General features: G+C 35.6%; 1 protein-coding gene across 1 annotated transcript in view; it reads left to right on the forward strand.

The window, feature by feature from the left end:
- WWOX (WW domain containing oxidoreductase) overlaps positions 1 to 26,181 on the forward strand; it is a 509,571-nt gene that overhangs the window by 109,577 nt on the left and 373,813 nt on the right. The window contains exons 7-8 of the mRNA XM_032195351.1: positions 13,242 to 13,427; positions 17,146 to 17,410. Of these exons, the coding sequence (XP_032051242.1) occupies positions 13,242 to 13,427; positions 17,146 to 17,410 (451 nt within the window). The remainder of the gene's footprint in view (positions 1 to 13,241; positions 13,428 to 17,145; positions 17,411 to 26,181) is intronic.

Consider the following 26,181-nt stretch of genomic DNA (forward strand, 5'->3'; position numbering starts at 1 on the left):
CTGAATCTTGTTTTTTTGTGCTTTGGCAAGTCCATAAGCTGGTAGCTTAACTTTCATAAGACTTTGGTACCTCTGCTTTCATGTACCTGTATGAGAGGACACACTGTCTTATGTTTACAGTTCATACATAGTAGCCATAATTCTTATTAATGAACGCATGAGATAGGGATGAGTATAAAGATTTCTTACATCTCTTACAAATTCTTTAACAATAAAGCAGGAAAAAAGCAAATAATATATATATATATATATATATATATATATATATATATATTTGTGAACAAAGCTATCACTTGAGTTCTGAGTTTTATAGATCTCGGTTTCTTGTGCAAAACTACAGTAATTTGTTAAGTGTGAAGGAGAAATTGTATATGAACACACATGCTTTTCAATAAACACGTGCACTTTTATTTCTCCAAATACACGGTGAAGAGGCCTTTACTATTCAGTGGTGAACATCTTAAACCTCTGGGAGCAGCCAGTTTTCTTGTCTGCTTAATTTCTCTATTCTAGCATTGCTTTCTAAGACACTTTATTATTCTACAGAAACTATTGGTGTTGGTGCCGCCTGACCCAATAGATGAAACTTTATAAAACAGAGAGTAGATTTGCTTGTCTTTTGAGATTCTGCTCATCTGAAACACTTGTGGCCTGGATACTACATCTTGTCAGCACATAAATGGATATTCTCATAACTGTGTCACAACTTGGGAGCAGGTTCTTCCCTAGCTGATAGCTATTGGAAGACAGTCTTAAAGGACTGTGTTTCACTGATCTTCTCCTGAATGAGAAAGCTAAAATGGAACTACTTCAGAAGTATTCCTAAATTTCATCCACTTGAAGGATGAAAACCTATTGTAGCTGGGGAAGGGTTTCATGGTGGAAGAGGAAAAAATTGCTAAGATAGTAAATCATGAAAAAAACACATTCTTCAGAGAATCTTTTGAGAATCTGAGAGATTCTGGAAACTACCTGAAGAATGAAGAAATTTCAGCCTTTGTTCAGCAGGATTTTAACAGGGGCTGGTTGTGTAGAGAAAACAAATGATGCAACAGAGGGAGCTCTAAGAAAAACGTAAATAATAAACAGGAGGAAAGAGTTACTCTGGAAGCAAACATTAAATACAAATTGGAGTAGAACTCAAGAGCTAAGAAGACATTCTTATTTAAAAGTAAAAATCAGATGATTCATCTTCAAGTTTTTATGCCTTGTAGATATTTGATAGGAACCTTTTATTCCTTTTTGGATTTGTTAGGTGTTGCAGCCTTGTCCATGGATAAAAATCGGTCTCAGAGTATATAAACACTGGTAAATTATGCTATATTCCTATAAATATACTCTAGAAAATCCTTTATCCACACAGAAAAAAATAGTAGTTGTTTTATTTCTGTTATCTACACTCTTGAGTTGATACAGCTGTTACTTTTTGAGACTTTTTTTTTTACATAGGCTCAAATTAAGTTTTGAGATAGAAGGCTTTTTACAGATGACCCTAGATCCTATAGTTTCATGACCACAGCAGAATATAAGTTTACCTTAACAAGAGAATGATGCTCTCCAGTTTTTCTTTCTCTCTTAGTTAAAAAGATGCTGTGGGCAGAATAAGGTAAGTATTCAATTGCAGTTGAACCTCCCAAAGTCTTCTGACAGAATAAAACAATATTGCTGATCTACCTCTTAGTTCATTACAGGACTGGAGCACAACTTGAACATGATGTGACTAATATATGAAATGTTAGTCTTACCTGATAAAAGATAGGGCCAAAGAGTTCACAGAACAAATTCTATATTGAAAGCCAATTCATTATGGTATGGTAGTACTGACTAATTTTAGGCTCTCTTGTAGTTTTGAAATGCAATGCTGTAATTTCTGTGATTTTTACTGTGATTTCTGGCATTCTTCTAGTATCCCTGGCTTGTTGTCTGGAGAAACATTCCCCAGTGGGAATTTCTGCGAGCAGTGGATGACTTTCACCTTCCTTGTGAACATGGTGCTAGGGTTTGGGTGAGAGCAGGAAAAAGGCCTCAGTGCACCTAATGGCTAACTGTTCAAGTTATTTCTTCTAGCTTTATCTAGTCTTTCCCTTCTGCTATTTTCCAGCTCAGGCAGTTGATTGAATGTCTCTGTTACGGAAAATCAAATGATCTGTTTATAATAACATTCTGGGCTAAGATGGATTTGGCATTAGCTGCTTTTTGTGCAGTTGGATGAGGCAGACAATCAAATCTTTCATATTAGGCTTTTGGAACTAGAAAACACTGCGTTGAATCTCCTCTTCATTGAGTGGGCACAATGTGAGGAATTATGGTTGGTATTAATCCCACTTTATAGACAAAATTACTGCCCTCCTGTGCTTTTATGCAATGTAGCATTTAAACCTAGCCAGCATCTTTGGTAGTTCACAGTCCGTAGGGTTTGGTATTGGTGCAGGAGCATGGATTTGTGGATGTGATGCTGTGGTATCTATTTCCTAGTCATCATGTATTTGACTAAAACCTCCGTGCTTTAATTGGGAAGGAGGGCTAATGTTTCAGTTCCAAAATTTCCAAAATATGTATTGACCTATTGCTGCCAATATTTCCAATTGTGAAGCATAGTGCTTGCCTGATCCTCAGCATAAGAACACTGACATGAGCAGAACAGTTAGTAGGTAGAACTGAGCAGTAAAGCTACACATGAAATTTTATGTGCCTCTTTAGTTTTGAGTGGTGCATAGTGCCACTTGGTTTGAATTAAAGTAATCTTCAGCCAAACCAATTTAATGTTCTCAGTGTTTGAAGGGGAAAAAAAAAAAAGAGAGAGAAATTATCCTGAAAAAACTTGAATTACTCTAAAGACATAAAATAGTGTTTGCCAAAAGCTACCACTGAGAATTTTCTGAATTGGTAGTAACAATTCACAATTATGCAGGACTTCCGTATGTAGATTTTCACTGCATTTTTTTTTTTTTTTGTAAGAATTGGCGTATGCTAACAGTTTATTCACTTATGCTGTGTGTAGAAATACAGAAAAGACAGCAGTTATGAATTATGAGTCTCTGTTTGGAACCTTAGTCTCTTATTATTTCCCTAACCAGACCCAAAATGGTGAGGGCCAGATTTTCAGCTGGACTCCTTTACTGAGGCCTCAAACTCCATGAGTACATTCATTTTTCATGCTGCAAGCAGAAGTGTTGTGAAATCTTGTGAGTGCAATTAAGATTTCAGAGCCTGCTAAAAATGCACTCTAGAATACTCTTTTTCTGGATTTTCCTAGATTGTAACTGACGTATTGCATGCTTGTTTTTACTGTATTTTAATTCTAATTTATTCACAAATAAATCATAGATGTGTGATAAATTCTATTTTTATATATTCCATATGAGATCTGTTCAGCAAGTTCTTGCATAGATAACAAAGGATCTGGAAAAACTAAATATATGATTTAAATGAATTATTAGTGATATTATTATGCCATAATGTCATTAACAGTTCTGTAGTAGAAGTATCTTTGTTAGATACTTCTGATGTTAACTGATGTTAGAGACAATCATTGCCACTATATAAAGTTGTTCAAAGTGTGCATATATTTTCTAACCATCACAAATCTTTGAAATCTATAGAAATATATTTTGTGAATTAAAGCTAGAAACGGTTGATCTATTAAATTTGTCTTTTGAACTTCCGTAAATATATAGCTGTCATTCTGACAGTGCTACTTAGACACAAGCTTCTGGTTGACATTGTACGTTTTGAGATACTCAAAAATATTCATGTTGAATTAAGTATGGAAACATGCATAGTTCAGAAGTTACTGTTGCAGATAGAACGTATCTTAAATTTAAATAAGATCAAAGTTTGACTGCATTTGAAGCATTCATAATAATATTAGGGTGAAACTTGTTTTTTCTTCCCGCACCCTCCTCCCCATGTGGTGGTACTGTGCCTTATTAAAGTCTAGGGATTGGCTTTCTGCATAAATACCTTTTTTCTTTCTTTCATTTTTTGTTTTTCTTTCATTCTGTTTTTATGTTCTCATATACAATTACCCCATTGTGGTAGCATGTGTCAAGTCAAGTGGATCCAGAGACTGTTTCCAGTATTTTTTTAATTAAAAATCTTTCAAGTTTAACCCATCCCCCCTTTTACTGGAGGCAAGAGATCATGACGTTTTCACCAGATCACCTTAAATTTCTTCTCTGAATGCAAGAAATATCACCTTCCTCAGAACATTTTGTTAAAGTAAAAATCTGTATTAAAATAAAAATAGAATTGACAGTTCTCTATAAGATCACCTATAATTACATCTGCAAAAATATTCAATGCTTTTGCACATTAACAAGAAGAATGTTAGGTGTTTTTTGCACAGTTTTATGACTACAACTGGTTTGTCTAAAATTTGTGAAATTACCACTTGTCTTTGGAGCATTATCCAAGTTTCTTCCTTAAGTTACAGATGCCAAATGCAAAAGAAAGAGAATCTAAAGACAGGGGACTGTTTCTGTTTCACTCAGTACCTGAATGCTTGCATTGGCTGTTTTGGTTGGCTCAGAAGACATCTAGCTCTTCAGCTTTGGAAACAAAATGGAGAGTGATAAATGTGACCAACTGCTTTTGGACTATTTTTCTTTACTCCTCTTTAATGTGGTCGCAGGAAAATATTTGATAAAATCTCAGCCCCCAGATTTCAGCATAGTCTGTAATACTGATGGGAGTGCCACCCCCCAGTTGGCATCAGGGAGGATGGTTTGGCTATTGTTCATCTGTAGAGTCAGAGCAGACAGAGACCCTTGCTTAATTGCTGTGAATGCAACCATGGCATGGAACTGGACTATAATTATGAAATAATTTTGGACTAAGAAAGACGACCAACTCTGTCTCCCATTCGTTATTTATTCTGGTAAACTGTGGGTGTGAAGATTAACAAATGGAGGAGTTTTCAGGTATGCTCAAACTCTCGAGTTACAGTGGAGGAATAAGGGAATGAATTTTCAGAGTCCAGGATTATTTATTTAAATAGGAGACAGGAACGAAATCTCTGCTCACAGGAAACAGCCCAGACCAAACTGTTAGTCATTCCTTCTTGCATATGCTGTGATATTGAATTATTTTCTGGGGAAGGAAAGAAAAAAAAAAAGGGGGGTTTCAGCAGAAGGGATTGAAGAGTTCTCTCTTTGCCCACCACCAGCAGAGTCTACAGTCTGGTGGTTAGAGTGCTCCTGAAAGCTAGGAGGTGGTTTGGATATTATCAGATCATTACACACAGCAGAACGTAATTACTATGTAATTACACAATGGGGATGGCATTGGTACCAATGGCAGCAGCATTCTGTAAAAAGTTGAGCTTGGCTTAATTCTTTAGGACTTTAAAAAGTGGTCTGTGAGGATCCAAAAGGAAAGGAGACACCTTGTAACAGGTTTGAAACATGCGTTCTTGAGAAAATTTACTGTTTGCTTTGTCCTTAAAATTTCTTTTCTGACTTATTGTAGCCAGGCGTATGTTAAGACTGGTAATCCCCAGTGGCTTTCTGCTCAGCACAATGGTGGTTTTGGTTCCCATTCTGAGTTATGTGTTCATGTCACAGTCTAAGACAAGTCCAAGGTGGCTCACAAATGTTTTGGATTCCAATTTTAAAAGTCTTAAGATGTGCTGCCTTTCAAAAAAAAAAAAAACAAACAAACAAAAAAACCAACAAAAACAACAAAAACAAACAAAAAAAAGAAAAACAGACAAACAAAAAAAAGCCATAAGATGCACCAGCTGTGAAGGGTGTTTTCAGTACTCAAGGAAGTAAAATATATGTGACTTAATATGCCTGATTAAAATCTATTCTATTGCAAATAAAATAAGGATTTTGCAGCATTATAGCTTAATGGATTTTAAGGAGATCTATGTGTTTAATCAATGTTGTCTTCTAAAAATTCTGAAATATAAAGAAGAGTAGCTATTTAATTGCCTATACATTAAAATGTATTTAGTCAATTTAGTGAAGCTTTTCTATGGGAGGTAATTAAAACATATGAAGGTAGAGTCTTCTGGCACTTGGATATGGATGCTTTACTGCTGATATTAGACAGGCCACGCATATGCCACATGCGTCTTAATCTTAGAATCCAAAAAATTGTGTTATAGTCTGCAAAGGTTGTATTTCTTCATTAGCTGTTCCCAAGGCATCAAAAATCCCAGAGGATGTCAAAGGACATTAATTTTTATCACAACATGGAATCTTTCAGGTCTGAATGGCAGCACACAGCTGCTGGGGGCTTTCCGAACTTGATTACAGCTCTATATATCTCTAGGCAAAACAGAGGAAGGAGTTGTCAGTGACAAGTGAAATGTTCAAAATGCATGAAGTGTTTTATTGTTTGAATGATCAACTGTGGTCTCTAGAACGTGTTCCAAGGGGTTAGCTGTTTTCAATGGGAAATACCACAAATATGTAATAAAAGTAGTAATTGGCCTTTCTTGTGAATTGTAGCTTCCTTTTTTTCACAAGTACTTAGTGTGTGCAAAATAAATTTGTATCTTTGGAAGCACATGAAAAACCAACAAATCATTCCATGGTTACTGCAAAATGAATGTTCCTTTACAGCTGGCTTATGCTTATGAGTAACTGTGCATATTTGTAAATGATGCTTTACTGTTGGGATTTTGAAAAAAAACAGAGAATCATGTGTCCACTTTAAATAGACTTTTACCAGATTACCAGATTCCAGATATTTTCATTGCTACTGTCTTCTAAGTATCAGAGAAATACATAAAGAAAGTAAATTTTTGCAAGGTGTGGCAAATAATGGAATGAGGTGCCCACTTTATTGAGTCAGAGCTTGAGAAAAGGAAGAAGAGGATACAGATGGAAATGCTGAAATGTTGAACGTGTACAGAAATTAAGTTGCAGAGCCCCGTGCTATCCCTTTTCTACGCTGACTTGGCCCTGGGAATTTCAAAATCCATATCATATGGAATTTTGTTTCCTCCGAGATACAGAACAAGCAAAGATGCAGCACTTTGACAAAATAAAATGTGGTTTCTTGGATGGATTTTGTTTTGAAGTGCAGTCTTGAGGAGGCACTGGGTTTAGGGAAGAGCAGCACTGATACTAGTTAATATCAGTACCCTGCGTATAGTGTTTACTGTCAGAGGTAATTTAGGGTTAGATTAGAGCTGTGCAGAAAGAAATTCACAGCTGTGGATAATGGATCCCCAAAAGGCAAAAGTGTCCCTGGCATGAACCTAATGGAAGAACCTCTCTTCCCGCACCACGCCCCCCCCCCCCCCCCCCCCCAAAGCCTGTGAAATATAATTCTTCCTCCTTGTTAAGAGATGAGGTATATTTGAACAGGAAGAGAAGGCTCTAAACTCATGGATTGAGTTCATTGAACCTTGCTCAGAGATTTGCTTCTTCAGACCTTCAGGAAAATGATAGAGTAGGAATGTCATACATACGGAACTGAGCTAATCCCTGGGGCACTAGGAAGGCATCTGCCTTGCAGTTATCAGTTAAAAGTAAGTAAGAATACTAATCTGACCTTCACTTTAACTAAAGAATTTGTTATCAAAGGTGGTTTACTGACATAATGATATCAAATAACAAAATGTAGATTAAAAAGGATTAAAAAGTTCCTAATTCCGCAGATTTCTAATATCGCATACCAATTGTAGTATATAAAACAACAAGGTGTGGGAGACAGATCATGCCAACAAATTAAACTTAATCCCTGCTTTTCTTATTTTTTACGTAGTCTTTGTGAAACTCATACAGGAGTAAAAGGTTAAAATTCCAGTTTGGATCATTTTTATGGGAAGATACTTTGGGTGGCATAGGTTTTACTAAGGTCAGATTGATAGCAATATTAAAAATGTTTTAAGTGTTAATATTAAATGTTTATTTTCTAGATTTAATTTATTTTTATTTATTTATTTATTTTTTGGTATTAGATCTGAATTTCTCTTTAGGAGTTCAACTTTAAAATATTCACAATAGTGGGAATTGCTTTTGTACCTCCATTGAATGGAAAAGTAGGAGTTTTTCAAACTTTTTGATCCCCCTAGGGCTAAAATGACAAAATTTTTAATTCAAAGGATGATTACTTATTAATTTATGGGGGTGTAAGATGTGTGTATTTTTTTTTTGTGTGTGTATTTTTTTTTCTGTAGGTGTAAGAAAACCTAATAAAGGGAAAAATAGGACTAATGGATGTTTCTGTTTAAATCTGAATCTATTGAGACCTTTGTTCCTTTCACAAACTTTTATGAAATTGTACACTCAAGGTTTTATAGAGGTAATGAATAATGATTGAGATGGTTGACCTATATGGCTGTATGTATTTTATGAAGATATAGGAGCAGCTGCTCATAATAATTCCCATGTATTTGGTATGAAGGGAGAAGCAGAGCAGTTTCAGTCCATTCCCATTAATCTCTTGGAAGTGGGGCAGAAGTATTTGCTGATCAACAGTGTCAAATCCTGCAAAGAAATCCAGTAGGATGAATTTGAGAGAATTTTCCTTGCTTATAGCTGGAGGTCATCCATCGGGGCTCTAAGTCCTGTGTTAGTACCTTGCCTTAAAATGAAACCTGTCTAACAAGGATCCATAATTCTGTTAGCTGACAGGTGGCTGTACAGGCTATTTTTGCTGGCTTTTCAGTCAACACTTGTAGAAAAAGGGAAGCTAGGCATTAAGCATTCATTTTCAAAATTCATAGAATTTTGAAAAAAAAGAAGTGCTTTTTTTGTGTGTAAGTTTTCATCAAAGTAGTAAATGTTTTGGGGTCAGTGCTACATTACAAGTGGTACCGAAATCTGCTGCTGTCTGACTCTAAGTGGTTTCCTCATTGCTCAGTTTCCCATCATTGTTCCTACCATGATTGAGAGGAATTTCTGGAGAAGGTTGTTTAACTTTTCTTTTCAACTCTTTTCTTCTTTTTATCTTTTTTTTGGGGGAGCCATAAGACTAGTCTTAGTTACCCTCTTTGTGAATATAGACATTTCCTCACAGAAGTAGTACCATTTTCTAGCTTTGGAAAGAGAGCAACCTGGATTTTCAGAGGTATGGGATGGAAAAATTCGTAGTCTGTGACTTTGCTTCTTTATGGAAGAGAAAGCACATCTCTCTGCCTTCTTTAGTGGCCGTGACATAGGTCTACAGTTGCTTATGGGATTTGGGGGATATGGCAAGGCCTTTTCTGTTGAATTTCTGTGTAATTCCAAACAGTGTGAACTTTTCAAATCACTTGGGAAGTGCCCCAGATGGTGTGACATTCTGCTTCATGGGAAGATTTGAAAGTATTCCCTTTGCATAATTTCTAGTTAACTATTTCATTGCATTTGAAATGGGAGAACACCAAAGCCAAGAACTCTGTTGACATTTTGGTGGTGTTTGTTTAACCTCCTAGTGCACAGGCTACATTTGTTGAAAAATATTATTCTTACCTTTGCAAATCATCAGTAATTAATTCCCTTGGAAATATCTACTGCAGCACACAGCCAGCTTGGGAGTCTGCTGACAGATCATGGTTTTACATCAGGTGCTAACAAATTGATTATTAAATTTCGTAACTAACTGATTTATAGAAGCAACTTAATTTCTGTATCTCTAATGTATTCACTTATTTCATTTTAAAATAACGCAGAGCAGTTGTATTGCTTTGATTCTAATGGTGAATTTAGCACAGCATATAAGATCTGAATGACTTGCCTGATACAAGGCTTAGCAATATATCACAAGCTTGTGAAGTGCACAAGATATTCAGTGGTTTTCAGCTGAGATATTCACAGTTAAGAATGTCCTTGTTAATTCTACATGCTTTTTAACTTTCACTAAATTGTAGCTACATTTACCAGCGTGATGAGTTTTCTACAATTGCTGGGTAGCTTGCAGTTTAAGCAGTATATTCTTGAGTCTCAGTCATGCTGTGAATGATAAGAAACAGTGACTACATGCTATGGTGGAGCAGCTTATGTTCAACTCCCAGAACATACTTAAATTGTAATGGTAGAGCACATTAGCTCGCTGGGTGTGATGTAAGTCAATGACTGAAGGCATTTTAAGGAGACATAAGGGTAAATTTTCATAACATTCTGCAAGGTTTTAACTACATGGTGTTTCCAGAAATATCAAATAGGTGTCATGGTTAAAAGGTGCAGCTTCGTAATGTCAATACCAGGAGTAAATATAAAGAAAAATTTATTTTGCTGGTGACGTTTTTTGTTGGTCTTAGTTGTGCCTTTGATGTAGAATTAGAAACTACTTGAAACCAAGGGGAGATTTTTTTTTCTCTCTTTTCCTTGGGCTCAGGAGGAAGCCTAATGTAGATCACAGCAGTGTTTTTAATGAACTTGTGAAATCAAGGTCATAGTTCTGCTATCACTTAAAAATACTCCTGTCATAAAGCAAAGCTGTAGTGCCAGATGTGTGGTGTGAATTGTCAAGTATCTTAAAAATTTTGTTCCTGCATAATGATACGTTCAGTGATACAGAGCTCTGCACCACTGAGATTAGAATCTGTCATCTGTGGCTGAAATTCATAACCATATGATGGCTGTTACATAGGTAATGTGAAATGGGTATGTAATTTCATTCATTTCCTGGTGTGTAAATGTCCAGGTCACAAAAACTTAGATGACAATTTTCAGTAATTGGACCTTTGTTAGCAGTCATACCAGAGACACCGATAGCTTAGTGGTCATGGATCCAGATCCGAGAGGTGGCTCTTTTGGAGCTGAAATGAAGCACAACAGCAGTAGCTGTTGATATGACCCTTTAGGTTTTTCTGTGATGTTTTCTAGGGAAACCACTTTTAAAATATTTTGAAGCACTAACACTAATTAAAAATGTAGCAATTCTAAAAGGTAATCTGATATTACTTTTTCAGTAGGATATTAGTTTAAAATGTTTCTGTATTCATTTTTATGTTTCTTCACAGATTTTTTATGGAATATTGTAAATACTTTACAGTCTCTTTAATTTTAATTATCTGAATTTAAAAAAAAAGAACAAACTAGTATTCAAAAATAAAAATATAATGAAAAAGCATAATTTTATTTCTTTTATAAAACCCAATTAAATGTACTTACATTTTAAAAGACTACATTTTATAGTTTTATATTTCTAGAATTCTGTTTTTAATTAATTAAGCTGACAGATTTAGGTATAGAGTGCATATTTTGCCTCTGGTACTTATTGTGTAATTAGTATTAATGAAAGATATTAGAATTTGGATAGGTGGAATATAATGCTGATTCATTTGTATGTCCTTTCCATCTTACTCAGGTGTGTTACTTCATACTACATGTGACAATTATCAAATAGAGTTACAGTCTTTTTATAAAACAGTACCATATTTGCTTTTGCAGGGAATGATGATGGTATTTTCTGTATTACTGTAGTACTCACGTGCCCCAGTTCTGAAACAGAAGGATCTTATACCAAAAAAGCATCTATGTTGAAGAAACTTGTTCCTTTTCCCAGCAGATTTACAAATCTGTAAATTAATTCTTGCCAGATCTTTACATAAACTTTTAGAAGAGATGATGAATCATCCAAAGTTTCCCCACATGCACTCAATCTTCATAAGGCTTTGTTTTCCTCTTGGCAGATGCATCTCTAACTGGCAAAATGAACTTGGATTTAAAATATTTTGATAAAAAATGCCTCAAAAGATTGGATACCGTTTTAAAAATATGGTCTTGAATATCCTAGCAAATAGTCTGCTCCATGCAGTGTTGGGTGAAGCTGAAAAACAAAAAGGAAGAAAAAAAAAACAAAAAACAAAAAACCACTGCCTTTGTGCAAGTAAGTTGGTTTGAGCAGAAAAAGAGAACCTTGCATTTAAAAGGACAGTCCCCTTTTATCTTCAGTTACTCTTGCAGATGCATCTTGTATATGAAGATATTACATGTGTTACAGCCCAAAAGGAAAATCAGAAATTCAGCACTTATAAAATGAGCTTCCCAAAGTGCACAGATGTTTCATACTGCTTCTGAAGCTTTTTGTTATTTTTGTTTTCTAAATTGGCACAAGTACAGATACTAGCTTCTTAATTTCTTATACAACCAGATTATAGTGGTAACTTCCCAACAGGCTCAAAGTTGAAATTTATTTTAATAAAGACATGTAGCCTACTCTTTATATCCCTGATCATGCACAGACTTCAGTATTTAGCTAAGGTATATTTGATTCCACAAGAAATGTTTTCGAAAACTGGGCTATCAAAACCCAAGGTTTTCAAACGTACATGATGGAACCTAATTCAGTGTTTGTTCGACAACCTGGGACATTTTTCATGTTCTTTTCCAGAATTTCTTTTGCAGATGCTCATAGTGGAGATTTGAGCCATGTAGGAAAATGATCTGATGCTGGGTCTCCATCTTCTTTTGTGTGTAGGGCTGTGAGGAAATAACTTGAAAAGAATGGAGGACAGACAGCTTTTTTTCCTAGTTGTGCTTCAGTTACTATCTTTAAAATTAGAGTATATGTTGGGTGGTTGATTTTGTATTTGTCACGGGATTTGGTCAATTACAGTAAAGATGATGTAAGTTAGAACATGCTGCTCAAACAAATGCAATGATTTAAATATTTTGATGTTAGGATGTCACATCTACTAGTACACAGTGTAGGGGTGAAAGGCATTTGTTTGCCAGGCATTACTTTCTGTAACCTTTCCTATTTAATTATTTGGAGCTGGGATGCCAGATGCAGACTGAAGCCTGAGGTCTGCAGCTCTGTTACCTTTACTTAGGTCTGTTGCATTGGATTCTTACTCAAGGACAAGAATCCAGTATTATGGCCCAGCTTTTCTTGGTCATGAAACAATCTAGTAAATGCAGATCTATCTGAGGTCTGTGAATGAGAGCCTTTGCTGTGTTGCACAAGTATTTGAAAAAGGAAAGAACAGGAAAGGTGTTTGTCCTTGGTCTTGCTATTAAGACATCCTTCTCTCACCTTGGTGCTCACGGGACTGTTTTTCACTGTTTTCCCCTCAGGCTTTTGCAGCACTTTGCTCTTCCTTAAATACACTTTCCCAGAGGTGCCGGCAGCATTGCCAAGTGTCTTAGCCATATCCTGTGGTGGGTTCGTTGTGGGGCCAGCATGGGCCAGCCCCCACCTCTCCTCATGGAGCCCAACCCTGCAGCCTAGGCTTTGATGCCTACGCTCAATGCACACATTGACCTGGTTCACTAAGGAATGCAGTTAGATGTATTTCACTGAAACTTCTCTCTTGACTCAATTTTGTTCTTTAATTCTTCTGATTATTCAAGGCCTCTTCACATCCTGATCTGCAATGCTGCCACTTTCGGTGCTCCATGGTGCTTGACAGAGGATGGCCTGGAGTCCACCTTTCAGGTGAATCACTTGGGACATTTCTATCTCGTCCAGCTTCTGGAAGATGTTTTACGCAGCTCATCTCCTGCAAGGGTTGTGGTGGTGTCCTCAGAATCACACAGGTTGGTTAATGTTATGGTGTTCTTTTGATTTCATTGAAATCTGCAATCCTTAAAACAGAAAATGGCTATGGTGGAACTGCAAAAGTTTTAAAAAATGTTTTAAAAATGTTAATGTGTTTAAAAATGTAAAAGTTTTTAAAAAGGCTCTGCTCTAAAGCATTTGTGTTTGAATAATCTTTGTAAAATAGAAGGGTTGCCAGTGTCTGGATGTTACTGCATTTGGTTCTATTGCTGTATACAAAGTGTGTTCTAGTTTTGTAATAATATGGAAGTATTTTTTGATCATTCTTTGTATGAATGCAGATTTTCACCGCATTTCAGAACACTTATTGATTTTGCTAGGAGATGGAATAATAATTGATTAAATCTGAATGGCATGACCTATATTGATTTGTCATTCAACAACTTCAACATCTTACCAAGAAGAATGTGCAGTTATTTTAGCAGGAGAAACAATGCAATTAAAAACTGCTAGATGAAATCCAATTGTTTTATAATGACAAATTAGGGAATTCAATGCAAACATTAGCTGTACAATATAAATGGGATCTAGTATAGTTAATACATATTAGAAATCTGGCCATGCCTCTTTTGGTGAAAATTTTAATTAAAATATTAGATGCTCATCATTCTACTGCCATAAGAATTACAGTTGGCAAAACAGACATTGTGAGATTTGCCTTATTTCAGATGTGCTTGAGGTGTTTGTGTTAATAACTGAAAAGAATGATTTAATTTAAATTAGAAAGTTTCTTGTGGTGCAAAATTAATACACCAATTCTGACTTCTAGTGGACACAAGCCACATACTTGCTTCTGATTTAGTTCAGGGACTGATTTAGTTCAGATTAGACTATAATGTCCAACTTTAAACGTTTACCGTTGATTTTTTTCAGTTCTGGTTGTGTGTAACAGCTCTAGCAAACCCAAAGAAAGAATGTGTGTGTGTGTGTTTTTTTTTTTTCCTGCCTTCATATTTTTGAAATGTTTTAGTGACCCAGAATGAAGCTTATTTTTTTAATCACGTTTCCATAAAATGTAACCCCAGGGACCTGGTAGAGAGAGACCAGCCAAGGGTCAGGCTGAAACCTTTATCACTTCCAAACACAGGGGCTTATGGTATAAATGACACACTGCAGATAGATTTACTTTTACCATTTTAAATTTATGATGGCTGAAATGAAAGGAAGCAATAGAAAATGCCAGTAATAATCCTCCCTGGTGTTAAAAGACATGAAATGTCTAGTAATTAGGTGGTAACAAAATCTGGACATCCTTATCTTTGGAAATCACACCAGGTCTGTGAAAGCAAGTAGCAGAGTCCTGTTAGGAGTGAGGAAGGCTACTGCAGGGCAGGCAAGATAGCTCTAGAAATAAATCTGCCAACTCCAATCACTTGCCAGATGTGGATGGCACAATGGGATACGTATAAATGAGCTGTTATTTAATGGGAGATTATGTTGAATTGTCAGCTGCTTGTTCCCCTTTGTAAGTTTGTGTCTGATAGTATTTTAAATGGCATCTTTGTTTTTCACTGTATTAAGCATTACGTATAACCAGAACTCACAACTCTGGACATCTTTATTTGTTTTCAAAAACATTTTTTAAAGTTCTCATTGCTAACTCAGTAAAATCAGCAAAGGTTTATACAAGCCCATCAAAAAAATAAGTAACAGTCTATGTTTGAGAAAATAACAAATACAACTACTTGATTTCCCCCTTTTTGAAGGGTGCAATTCTTGTCATATCTTAACATTTAAAATGGCCATTTTAAATTACTTTTGTTTTGCCCCCAATCTGTTTAATGGCCAAAAGCTGGTGTAAGCAGTTAGTTTAGACATTAGGTATTATTGGGCAGTAGTACTTTCTGACCTACTTGAGAACTCTGAGCTTTAAACTACGTTGTAAAACAGAAGTGTTGGTATCTAATTACTCCCATAAACCTTGGCTGGATCTTTTTGCTAGAGTCAAGACCCCCTGTTAGGGGAAAAATAAAGTCCCATGTTTGCAGGAAAATATTATACTAGACTGCTCAAAGGCAAAATATTTATTTGCCTCTCTGATTCTTTGTTCTTTGTTAGTTACTTACCTGGATTCATCACAAATGAAATATATTTAAATTAAGCTTTTGGGTACTTTAAGAATGTCATATTAAAATCTGAGTAATAAGTAGGTTGACTTTCCTTCTGTTTTTATTTCTGTGTAGTTAATTTGATTGTACAGCTCTTATCCTACTGAATTCAATGAGATTGCCAACATAAGTAAGATTGACTCACATAAGTACCCTTGCAGGACAGGGCTGAAATTATGCCAGTGTGTTTCCATTGTACAGGATACACAAAGTATCTTATTTATAGATTATTTCTGGTATCCTAAGTGGTTACTTGAGGAATGAATATAGGAAATTCCTCCCAGAATAGTCCTGTTAATTTCAGAAATGTATGTTATTTAACTGAAAATGATGAAAGAGAAATTTTGTTGTTGAAATTGAAGGACCAATTCTGCAAGATACAGGACATCCTGGATTCCTCTTCAGTTCAAATACGGTAGCTGCTTTTCTCTACGTGCATTATAATTCTGCTCACAAAATGGATATAGAAATTCCAGCTGATCTCTTCATTTCTGGCCACGAGATGTAAAATTAGTAAAGATATTTTAAAACATTTTTCTAGTGTGTACTATAATTATGTTTATCCCTGTTCTCCCTAGCTGATTCTGAAAACTCAGTATTAAAAAGAGCTTGCTAAATCCATTTTATTTTTAGTAGCTCTTCTGAGTGGAACAAAGGTCTGTAACTAAATGTAGTATTTTTTTCTAATATACCAGTAAATTGATAAATCAAAATTGTATGAATTTGAAAAAATACTATATTAAAAATTCCTTTTCTTCATCTAAATGTCTTTAGAATATTCACTACTTTGTTATTAAAAAAAAAAAAAAAAAAAAAAAAAGAAAGAAAGAAAGAAACAAACAGCTGGTGTTTAATGACTCTGTCAGACCCAATTAAAAAACATCAACTAGTTACTTTGATTTGTGTTCAGCCATGCCATGGGTATACTTAAAAACATTATACTCTGCCAGAACTCATTTTGGCTTTGTTTACGTTTATCTTTTAAACATATAAGACTATTGATGGCAAGTTACCAAGGTTATAACCCCTTTATATTCATCAATTTTTAATCTAAAAAAGAGTCTAAGAGGCAGTGAGACCCATCCATAGTTACTTGAACACTTAAATGAAAGTGTGCAGTATATGAACACTGGATGAAATAATCAGGGGAAGGGAAGAAGGGGAAATAAAAGGATGCTGTTTTTCTCTGTTTCTAAGACAGTGCTATTTTATCCTGCATTATTTTCTGCAAGTTATTTGTGCTTTTGTACTTATGGCAAAATATTTTTCAGGCTTTAAAATAATGTAATTCATAAGTTATATACAATGCCTTTAAATCATTATCATTAAATCATTAAAATATTTTTTGGACTTGTTTTTATTTATTATTTACATTTGATAATTATTCACTAATTTTACTGCTATATTGTATGTGACTATTCCTTGGGCTTCAAGCAATTTCTAGTAGATACTTGCAACTGCTAAATTAGCTGTTGTTTTATCTTTATTTTTTATTTTTTCTACTCATCTGTCTGTCTACATCTTATGTTGTTCTTAATGAGAGTGAAATTAACTGTGGGGTATCTAAGGAATATGTCCTGTTTTTTAGATTTACGGAAATTAAAGACTCCTCTGGAAAACTCGATTTCAACCTGCTTTCTCCATCTAAGAAGGAGTATTGGGCTATGTTGGCCTACAATCGTTCCAAGCTTTGCAATATACTGTTCTCCAACGAGCTGAACCGACGCCTTTCTCCCCATGGGGTGATGTGTAATTCAGTCCATCCTGGAAATATGATGTACTCCTCCATTCATCGTAGCTGGTGGGTGTATACCTTGCTGTTTACCTTGGCTCGACCTTTCACCAAATCCATGGTAAGTGAATGGCTTTTTTTTTGGACTGTATTTTACACATCTTCAGTTTTCAAATCAGGGGAGTAAAAAAAATCCAGATGTATGTATTTGCTTTGACCTTTTGCCTTTCATAACTACAACCCTGATTCTAATGACAAACATAATGTCAAGATAGTGAGTGCTCTAGAAAAGGATACTTCAACCATTTAAGATTAAATTTGTCAATCTGCAGTGAAGTCACCATGTTAGATGGATTGCATGACTGCCATGTTTGAGTATGTGACTTTCACTTTCTGTGATTAAGGTAGTTGCGTATTTTAGGTGTGGGATAGTTTAGAATTATTTTGGTGCTAAGTACATGTAAAACATCAAAAAAATTCTTTGTTTTTTAAGTGGAATATGCTTGACTGCATTTTTTATGTAAACAGATGGCCTAGTTAGAAAAGATACCACAGGCATTATTAATGGCTGAGGGAAAGTGCTTTCAATGGTAAAAGCACTTTCATTCATATTTAAAAATAATAAAAAAAAAAACAACAATGATTTTCTTGATTCTTATAAAACACTGAAGATAGGTGTGAGCTTTCCCTTTGTCTTCACATTGGACTTTGGATTGGGATGAAGATGCAATGAAAGGCTATGCTGTTCTTTCATAGACAACGTTAAGAAGCTTCATTATATAAGAAATTTAAGCATCTCTAGTGTTTGGATGCGGTTATCTTATTTCTTGAACCTCTGATACAGATTACCTTTAAGGAGTCGGAAGTCATTTTCTGAGCAGAAGATGACTTTCACTTCATTGAGAACTGGGTTCCTTTTAACATTATTGACTGTTTCTCATCCTTTTTCTTTTCTGACAAAGAATGATATTACTAAAACAAGAACAAGGGGAGGAAGTCTCCCTTGAATATTTGGAGCTAGGAGTCAGGGAAATGAAAAAAATAATACCCCTGCAGAACATAGCAATTTGTTCAGGCCTAAATGAGGCCTCTTTTACATAGGATTTCATGACTGACATGAGTAGTTGTTGTGTACCATAAATTACTGTCTCCTGAGCTGGTGATAGAGACCAAATTAATGGCTTTTATTTGAAAAAGACCGAGGAAGCAATTGTAGCTTAATCTATGGCATAACCTCTAGAAGTTGAGCAAATCACTGGTAGAGCTTGTATATAGAGCTACAAAAAAAAAAAAAAAAAAGGATTGCTTGTACATTGAAATCCAGTTCATAGTGAGATAATTAAATTCATCTTAATTTTTACTGGGTTAATGTAAGTGGAAAACACATCTTAGAGTGTTTAAAACTTTTGTTACATGTCCAAAAATGAACAGCTTCTTGAACAATACAGAATTTTCAGTAATGTCCATGGAGCAAAAATATAAGCAGCCTTACTAGCGTGGTATGCTGACAATGAAGCAGTGAAAATAGTCCTCACACCTCTAACCTCTGCCTGCAGTTTGCAGCCTGTACATATGCAAAACCTATTTACATCCATGAGATTGGTGAGTGAGCCTTCTGGCAGCTTGGGACAAGTAATAATGTCTTTCAACAGCATGTTTCTTGACCAGAACTTTTAAAACTACGTTTCTGCAGTGTTAGGGATAGTTTATACAACAAATTCTTGAAGTTCTCCTGAGAATGGATAAATGAATGTTATCAACGTCCAGTGAAAAGGATCCAGTCTGTGGAACTTTTATGAATTGTTAGTTTTATTTGCTCTGACGTATTTTCACAGAGGAGCCTTTTGTGTTTGTTGCTCAGATAAACTCATCCTCTAAGGAAAAAAAGTGAAACACTCAAGTTCATTTTGAAGTCTTTAAAACGACTGATAGATTTTTTGATAGTATCTTTTTATGGGTGGTATGTAAAAGGGAATACAAAATACAGTACAAAAGATACCAACACTGAACAACAGCGCACCCTAGTCCAAGCCTAATTGCTTCAGTAAGTCCTTTTGTGTTTGTATGTAATTCACTGAGGTTATCTGAATGTTATGATGGTGGATATGGATGAGGGTAAGAGTCAGTCTCATAACTCATTGTGATATTAATTTTTATGTACCCTTGAACCTCATCACTAACCTGGAGTAAATTTTGCTGTAGATCTTTCTGTGGGCTTCCTCTCAGTATTCCCGTGGCAACTCACTCCAGAGCTTAGGTGAGTTTTTTTGGTCAGAATACTGGGTGCTTACCTTAGAGCTTATAGCTGCAGTCCCAAGGTTATGAACTTGCCCGTTCCTGTGGTTTGCAAGGATGTCTGCATTGCACAATGCAGCATGATGCAGCAACATTTAAAATGGTTGCAACTGAGCTGGGTCCGTACCTGGAACTGAGAGATCCATGTCAAGTCTCTGAGGAAAGAGGTAAGGTTTATCAGTTCAGGCAGGGTGCCATGCAGGTACGGCTGTACCAGGACTGTGGCATGGGGAGAGCTTAACTCCTCTGGAGCCAGTCTGCGCTCTTTGCTACATTTTGAACTGTAAGAGTTCCTGGGCTTTGTACGGATACATTCACACATATACATATGTGCAAATGTCTATATATACACACGTGCGCGTATTGACTGCAGCTGCACCTGATTCTAACTGGGGCTTTTCACTGTATTTTAGTAAAAGCTATTCATTAAAAAAAAATAAAAAAAATACTTTGTATTTCATTTCATTAGATGGACTAAAAACATTTCTTGATAGTGGTGGATAGGTCAGAATAACACTCATAGTTACAGCCGTTTTGGAAATTTTGAAGCTACTTGCAGGAGAAAATTAGAAAATATGTTTGTTTCCCTACTAGTTTATTCAGAAAAATTGAATTCTTGTGTTCTATTCTGGCTCCAAGTTACTACTGAGAGCATTAGTCTTCATGCTTCTGACTTAGTTGTCATCATTCTTTATGGCCCTTATAAAATTATCTGTCCTAGCAGTTTAGTAATTATTTTATTTCCAAGAATGAACAAATACATAGTGTGTATCTGAAAACTTTTTATTTTATAGTTGTTCAGTTGTTGAATGTTGAACAGCTCCACATTGGTTAATGAGGATGTAATATTTTCTTCAGAAATGCATGTTATTGCATACTGTGAATCTCTATTTTTGGGAGAGGTCATGCAGCCTCTGGCACGTGGCTCTTGGGATACTCAGCATGACGGAACTTAGCTTAGGAAACACTGCCGGTAGCTGTTCAGTTTTAGCTGATTCCCTGAGGCACTGAGAAGCAGTGTTCTAATATCACACTTCTTATTTTTCTGTTTGCTGTTATTTGTTGTGACTACAGTGACTCAATTTCTGTAATTAGGATGCTTCACAAAGTCATGCAATTTAAAGCTTCTGCTTAAGGAATAGTGTTGCAGATCACCCTTCTTTATAACCTCAATTTCCTAAAACGAACAAACATGTTTAAATACGATTGGTCTGTCTTTCAAGTGTGAGCCTTTTAGATATATAATTTTATTTATTTCTGTAAGTGGCTCATACCTTACTGAGAGAGGTGCAACATTTCTAAACCTGTTTATAAGTGCTTACAGCACAAAAATGATAGCATGTTTGTGCTGGCTATAACGAACTTTTCTGTTGAATCACAGAGAGCTGTCTGGACAGCTTTTGAAACATAATACAATATTTATATTATTGATGGTTATAGGTGTACAGGAAGTACTTATATTAAGTAGAGCACTGGAAACTGAAAGACTATTCCTTTTTTTCCTCCCACCTCTTTCAAGATCTAGAATACACACGGATTTATTAGACAGAACTAGAGAACAAGTACTTTTTGTAAAAAGCAATAGTAACTGCAGCTCTACTAATGTTCTCTTTTACTTACCTCTATATTAAATTGGAAAAAATCTTACAGTGTAATTAAATGTAAATTGAAACAAGTGTCCACTGTAAATAACAGATTGGAAGAGAAACTCTGAAAGGAACATATGCATAGGCCATGCAGATGCTCAGTTGGTTTGATCTAAGACTTCAGGTTTCTGTTTTCTAGTGTTTTTTTCATATCCCCACCCTTCCCATCTCTTTTTCCCCTTATCCCCCTTCTCTTTTCTCTTCTAGAAAGTTGGCTGAAAGCGAGTTTAACTAAGTGGCTTTTCTGTTTGTTGTATATTAATGCTAATCATTCAGAACCCATTCATTTTTTACTAGTTACACAGAAGATTAAAATTAAATACGTTTTTTTGTAAATTTCAAGCTTAAGCTGAATGTTATCTAGTGTCATCCCCAGATGATTTTGTGAGTGTACAATGGCATATAAAATTAGAAGCAGAATGCTATTATCGCACACTTGTGATAGTCTTACACTGAACCAAATATTTTTGTTGGCAGGTAACAGAGCAGAAAGAATATCATGTGTTGGAGTAGCAAGAGCTTAACAGATGTTTCAGAGAACTAAATTTTCAAATCCTTTTACATTAAGAAATGCCTAGGGTTTCTAGAAGTTCTGAGAATATTGGGTTACGTTTCCTGTTGCAGTGCAAAGCCAGCCATTGTACTAGAGTTTTAGCAGATGTGTTACCCCCTTTTAATGGTTGGGAATAAAATATTGGTTCTGTTGCTGAGAGATAAATTACAACTAGAAGAGCTCAACCTGTCACCCTTAAACCTCCAGTTAGCCACAGTGAGACCATTCTGCTCTTAATTTTTCAATGTTTAAGAGGCTGATACTTGAACTGCACTTTGATTTCCATCTCTTTCCCCAAAGATAGTAGCTTTTCAGAATTGGATTTTGTTTTTAAAATATTTGCTATTGAGAATTATAAGGAATATTTATATTTGTAAGGGTTCCAAAGTCCTTCTGAATGTCTTAGTTCATGTAAAACAATGAATTCTTGTTGTTCTGATATTATCCCAGGAGTGTTTTAGGCAGTTGGCATGTACTTCAGTGCTCATGCAGGCAAGAGGGAAACCCCTGTGCCTACAGCTGCTTCAGTGGTTTTTCTTTTGCCATACATTGCAAGTGCCTAAGTTTAAATTTCCTGTGATGATTTGCACTCAAACCTAACATCTACTTAGAAATTCAATTCTGGCAAGAAATGAATCTGCACCTAGAGGAGTGACTTGCTTCTGCCTAATGGTCACATCTGTTTGTTTTTGATGGAAGCTCAAAAGAGACCTTACAGTCTCATCATCATCATCTCTTCTCTTTCTCCTCCATTCTTCCCTAAAGAAGCAGAGATCCTTTAGAGTATTCCCTCTCTAAGTAAACGTTTTTGCTGTCCAAAGATCTGTGTGGGCTGTGTTGAATTGATCTTGGCTTCCTTTGCTGAATTCACAGTTCAGGCCAAATTCTGCCCACAGCTGTGCATGAGCTGCTTTGAGAGCAGTCATGGGCAGGGTGGGTATATGTGTGTTTCAGACTGGATTTTGGCCTGCATTTTCTCTGCAGGACATTCTTCAAAATGCGTTGGGGTTTCTTGAAAAGCAATAGGCAGCTCTTTTTGAAAAGAGCCTCCCAGTTTATACTTGATGAAAATGGCAGTTTCTTTTCTCAAATTGGAGCTTGGGTAGAAAGTGAAAGAGGAAGGGAGTGTGAAAGGGGATTAACTATCTACAGAATACTAGCGTTTGTCATGGAGTCTGTTATTTCTTTTGGAGAGTTTATAAATCAAATAAGCAATTCTTCTGTTTTATATATTAATGTCCAGAGTGTAAATTTTAAAGTGATGCTAAGCAACAGCTCTCTTTTTTAACATGCAGGTTTGTGGAGTGTGTCTCTAGTAACATGGGGAGGACAGTTATTTTGCTGAACCCTAACAGCATACGCTTCTTTGCAGAACATTGTCATCATATAAAATTGACTGAATTGGGTAAAAGGAAAGAAGGCATATGTGGAAGAATATTTTGATTGATTGTAATAGGATGGTAAAGTAATACCCTCAAAGTCATTGTTAATCATTCTGGAAGGACAGTGCAAAAATTCTTCCATGCACTTAGAATTTGCGTCCTACCTAGTAATAAAATGTCATATAAGCTAGCTTATTATCAAACCTACATTTAACTGATATGTATTTTAACTTCCTGCTAAAATAAGCGTAGCATGAAATTTGAGGGTAAATTAAATCAGTTCCCCATAACCCTCACCACAGGAATGGAAAGTCATTATGAAAACCTATCCACGTGCCAAACAGAACAGCTCAGGGTCTCTGTGCAAAGCAGTGCTCAGGGGGGAGCAGTGGCTGTGGAATTTGCTGTGTCCTGCACACCCTCATAGCTCTTTGTGGAGCAGTTCTGTTATGTCCCATAGTTTTGTGGAGGAAGTAAGGAATTTCTTCCTCTCCCCCTAGATCCTTGCAGAGTTTCAGAATGTCCTGCCAAGTATGTGGGCTGCAAGGCAAGCACACATTCAGTTCATAACGTTTTATATTACAAGTAATTAAATTAGAATTTGAAATTAAAAAACATATTTCCTCATTTTCAGGCTGAAAAGGCCTTCTTGGATTAGAAAGCTATATATACACCTTGTGGAATGTCTGCATACAGGTTTGAGTTGCCCACAAATGCTAATCTTCTGTGCAACCTCACATCCAGCCCCAGTCTGCTCCCATACTGTCTCCATCTTGAAATCTGGAAAAGATTGGCCTCACAGGTAGTCAGAAACATATAACAGAGTAACTTTTTCTGAAATTTGCTGAAAATCAGTCTTGCATTCAATTATTTTCGTTTATTGATTCAGATTGTTACACCATCTAGAGTCAAATGTCCCTATTCAATAATGTGTGTGTGTGTGTGTGTGAGATTTGTGGGGTAAGCTGTGTTATAAACAAAATATTTAGTGCTTAACAAAAGATTTTTAAGTTAATCTTTTTTATTTTCTCACTCTGTTATGATTTGCCCATGATTTCTTTCTTATCTGAAAATCCCAGACTTTCCTTCACTGTATGTTTTCTCCCATATTATTTTGCAGCCTACCAAAGAACATTTCAAGTTCCTATTATTTTGTTATTCCTTCCGTTTTACTTGCCATCACTGTAGAATACAGTTGTAGAATACACTGCAGCTGAAGTGCCATGCTGTTTCTGAGCTGTTAGGCAGCACTGATCTGCTCTGAGTATATCTGAGGAACCATAAGGAAACAAATTTTACTTGTATTTGAGTGTTGAGGTGCTTGGGTGACAGGAAAGATGTTCCAGTCTAATAGTAAAAGGATATTTAGCCTTTTTTTTTATTCTTTTTACCTTTATATATCATAATACACTAGCTATTAGGAATTTAGCTCATCCTTGTAAAAGAGTTTTTATGTGCTTAGGTAGTGAAATTCAGTATTTTCAGAATGCTTAACATTCAGAGGGCTTTTTGCTTTGTTTATTTTGCATATTTCTATGCAGGTATTCTGTTTTTCTTCATCAAGAATTACAAAGAGATGTGGAAGTCAGTTGAAAATGTTGAGTTTTAAAAGAAGAGGGCTCTCCTTTTCAGTGAGTCTGTACTTTCAACGCTCTCTGAAATTCTATTTTCATGTTTTTATTCTGCTTTGCCAGGAAAGAAAATAGCTAATAACAGCACTAAATAATATTCTGGATTTATATGCCTCCCTTGGCCTCCCTTTCTTCTCCTGTCTTGATTAGAAATACATTCTGATTTTTCAAAAGTGGGTGTATGCTACTTTGCCACATAGATAGCATGGTTGTGCACGGGTTTGCAACACTTCTAGTTTTGTGGCAACACAAAATATGCTTTTTATTGTGTAGTTTACATAAATCTAATATTTTCTGACAGGAATTGCTAAGAAAAAAACAAGACATTTAGCATACAGTTTGGTTAAAAATTAAAGATTGGGAAGGTGTATAAGGGAAAATGCAGTGAAGAACTCTTCTGAATGTGTTACATGAGTTGTATAAACAGAAAAATAAATGTGTGTTTTCATATTTTTTCTGTTTTTAGCTAACAGTATTTTGCTGAGAATAATCTGGTTTACAATTTAGTAATTTCCTGTATAAACAATCAAGTGATCTTAACTGTCAGGAAGATCTTTTCATAAAACTAGAAAGCAGTAGAAACCAACTGTTTCTACTGCTTTCATACTTTTTTTTTTTTTTTTTTTTTTTTTTTTCATGTGCACATGCACGTGGCTGTTAACTTTGGAAAAAGGCAGCTATGGCCTGAAACAGTTTTATGATATGTACAGGACCAGGTCTTTTTAACGCATTTCTGAAGTAAGGTAGTTACCCTTATGTCGCAACTGATCTTCCTTGGTCCGTTCTTAAAACAGCCTTCAGATTTTGCTAGCATGCAAAATATTAATATATTTATATATTTTATATGCTAGCATATAAAATATTAATATTAATATTTTTTACAAGGTTCAGTAATAAAAAGGTTTTTTTAATAGAAATAATTCTGTATATTTGCCTTGAAAGAGCTTCATCTTTGACTTCTTACCCTGTCTATCAGTGACAGGTGCCAGCTGAAATTACCTCGTGTTGCTGAAGACCAAGTGGGAATGTGCCCCCTAGTCTTCCATTTGCCTTTGGTTGGTTGCAGAGCCCTCTGGGCACCCAAGGCCCTCTGTTCCCACTCTGTACAGTTGCTGCAGTTAAAGTGACTCAAGCCCTCTTCTTATCCCAGGGTTTCTCATTTGTGTGCCTGAGCAAGGTCACTTAGACAGTTTGTTGTAAATAACACAGTAGGATCCAGACCTCCTTAGTTACCAGCTAGCACGTAAATCACAGGATTATTCATTTTCTTTAATAACAGGAGAGCAATAGAGATACCATTATTATGAATGAGATATCTGTAATCCAAAGCATAGTCAATGCAATGCAGTGTGTTTATAATGATCAAATGATCTGTTGCTTATATT

The sequence above is a fragment of the Aythya fuligula genome, chromosome 12 (assembly GCF_009819795.1).
Source record: "Aythya fuligula isolate bAytFul2 chromosome 12, bAytFul2.pri, whole genome shotgun sequence".
Lineage (NCBI taxonomy): Eukaryota > Metazoa > Chordata > Aves > Anseriformes > Anatidae > Aythya > Aythya fuligula.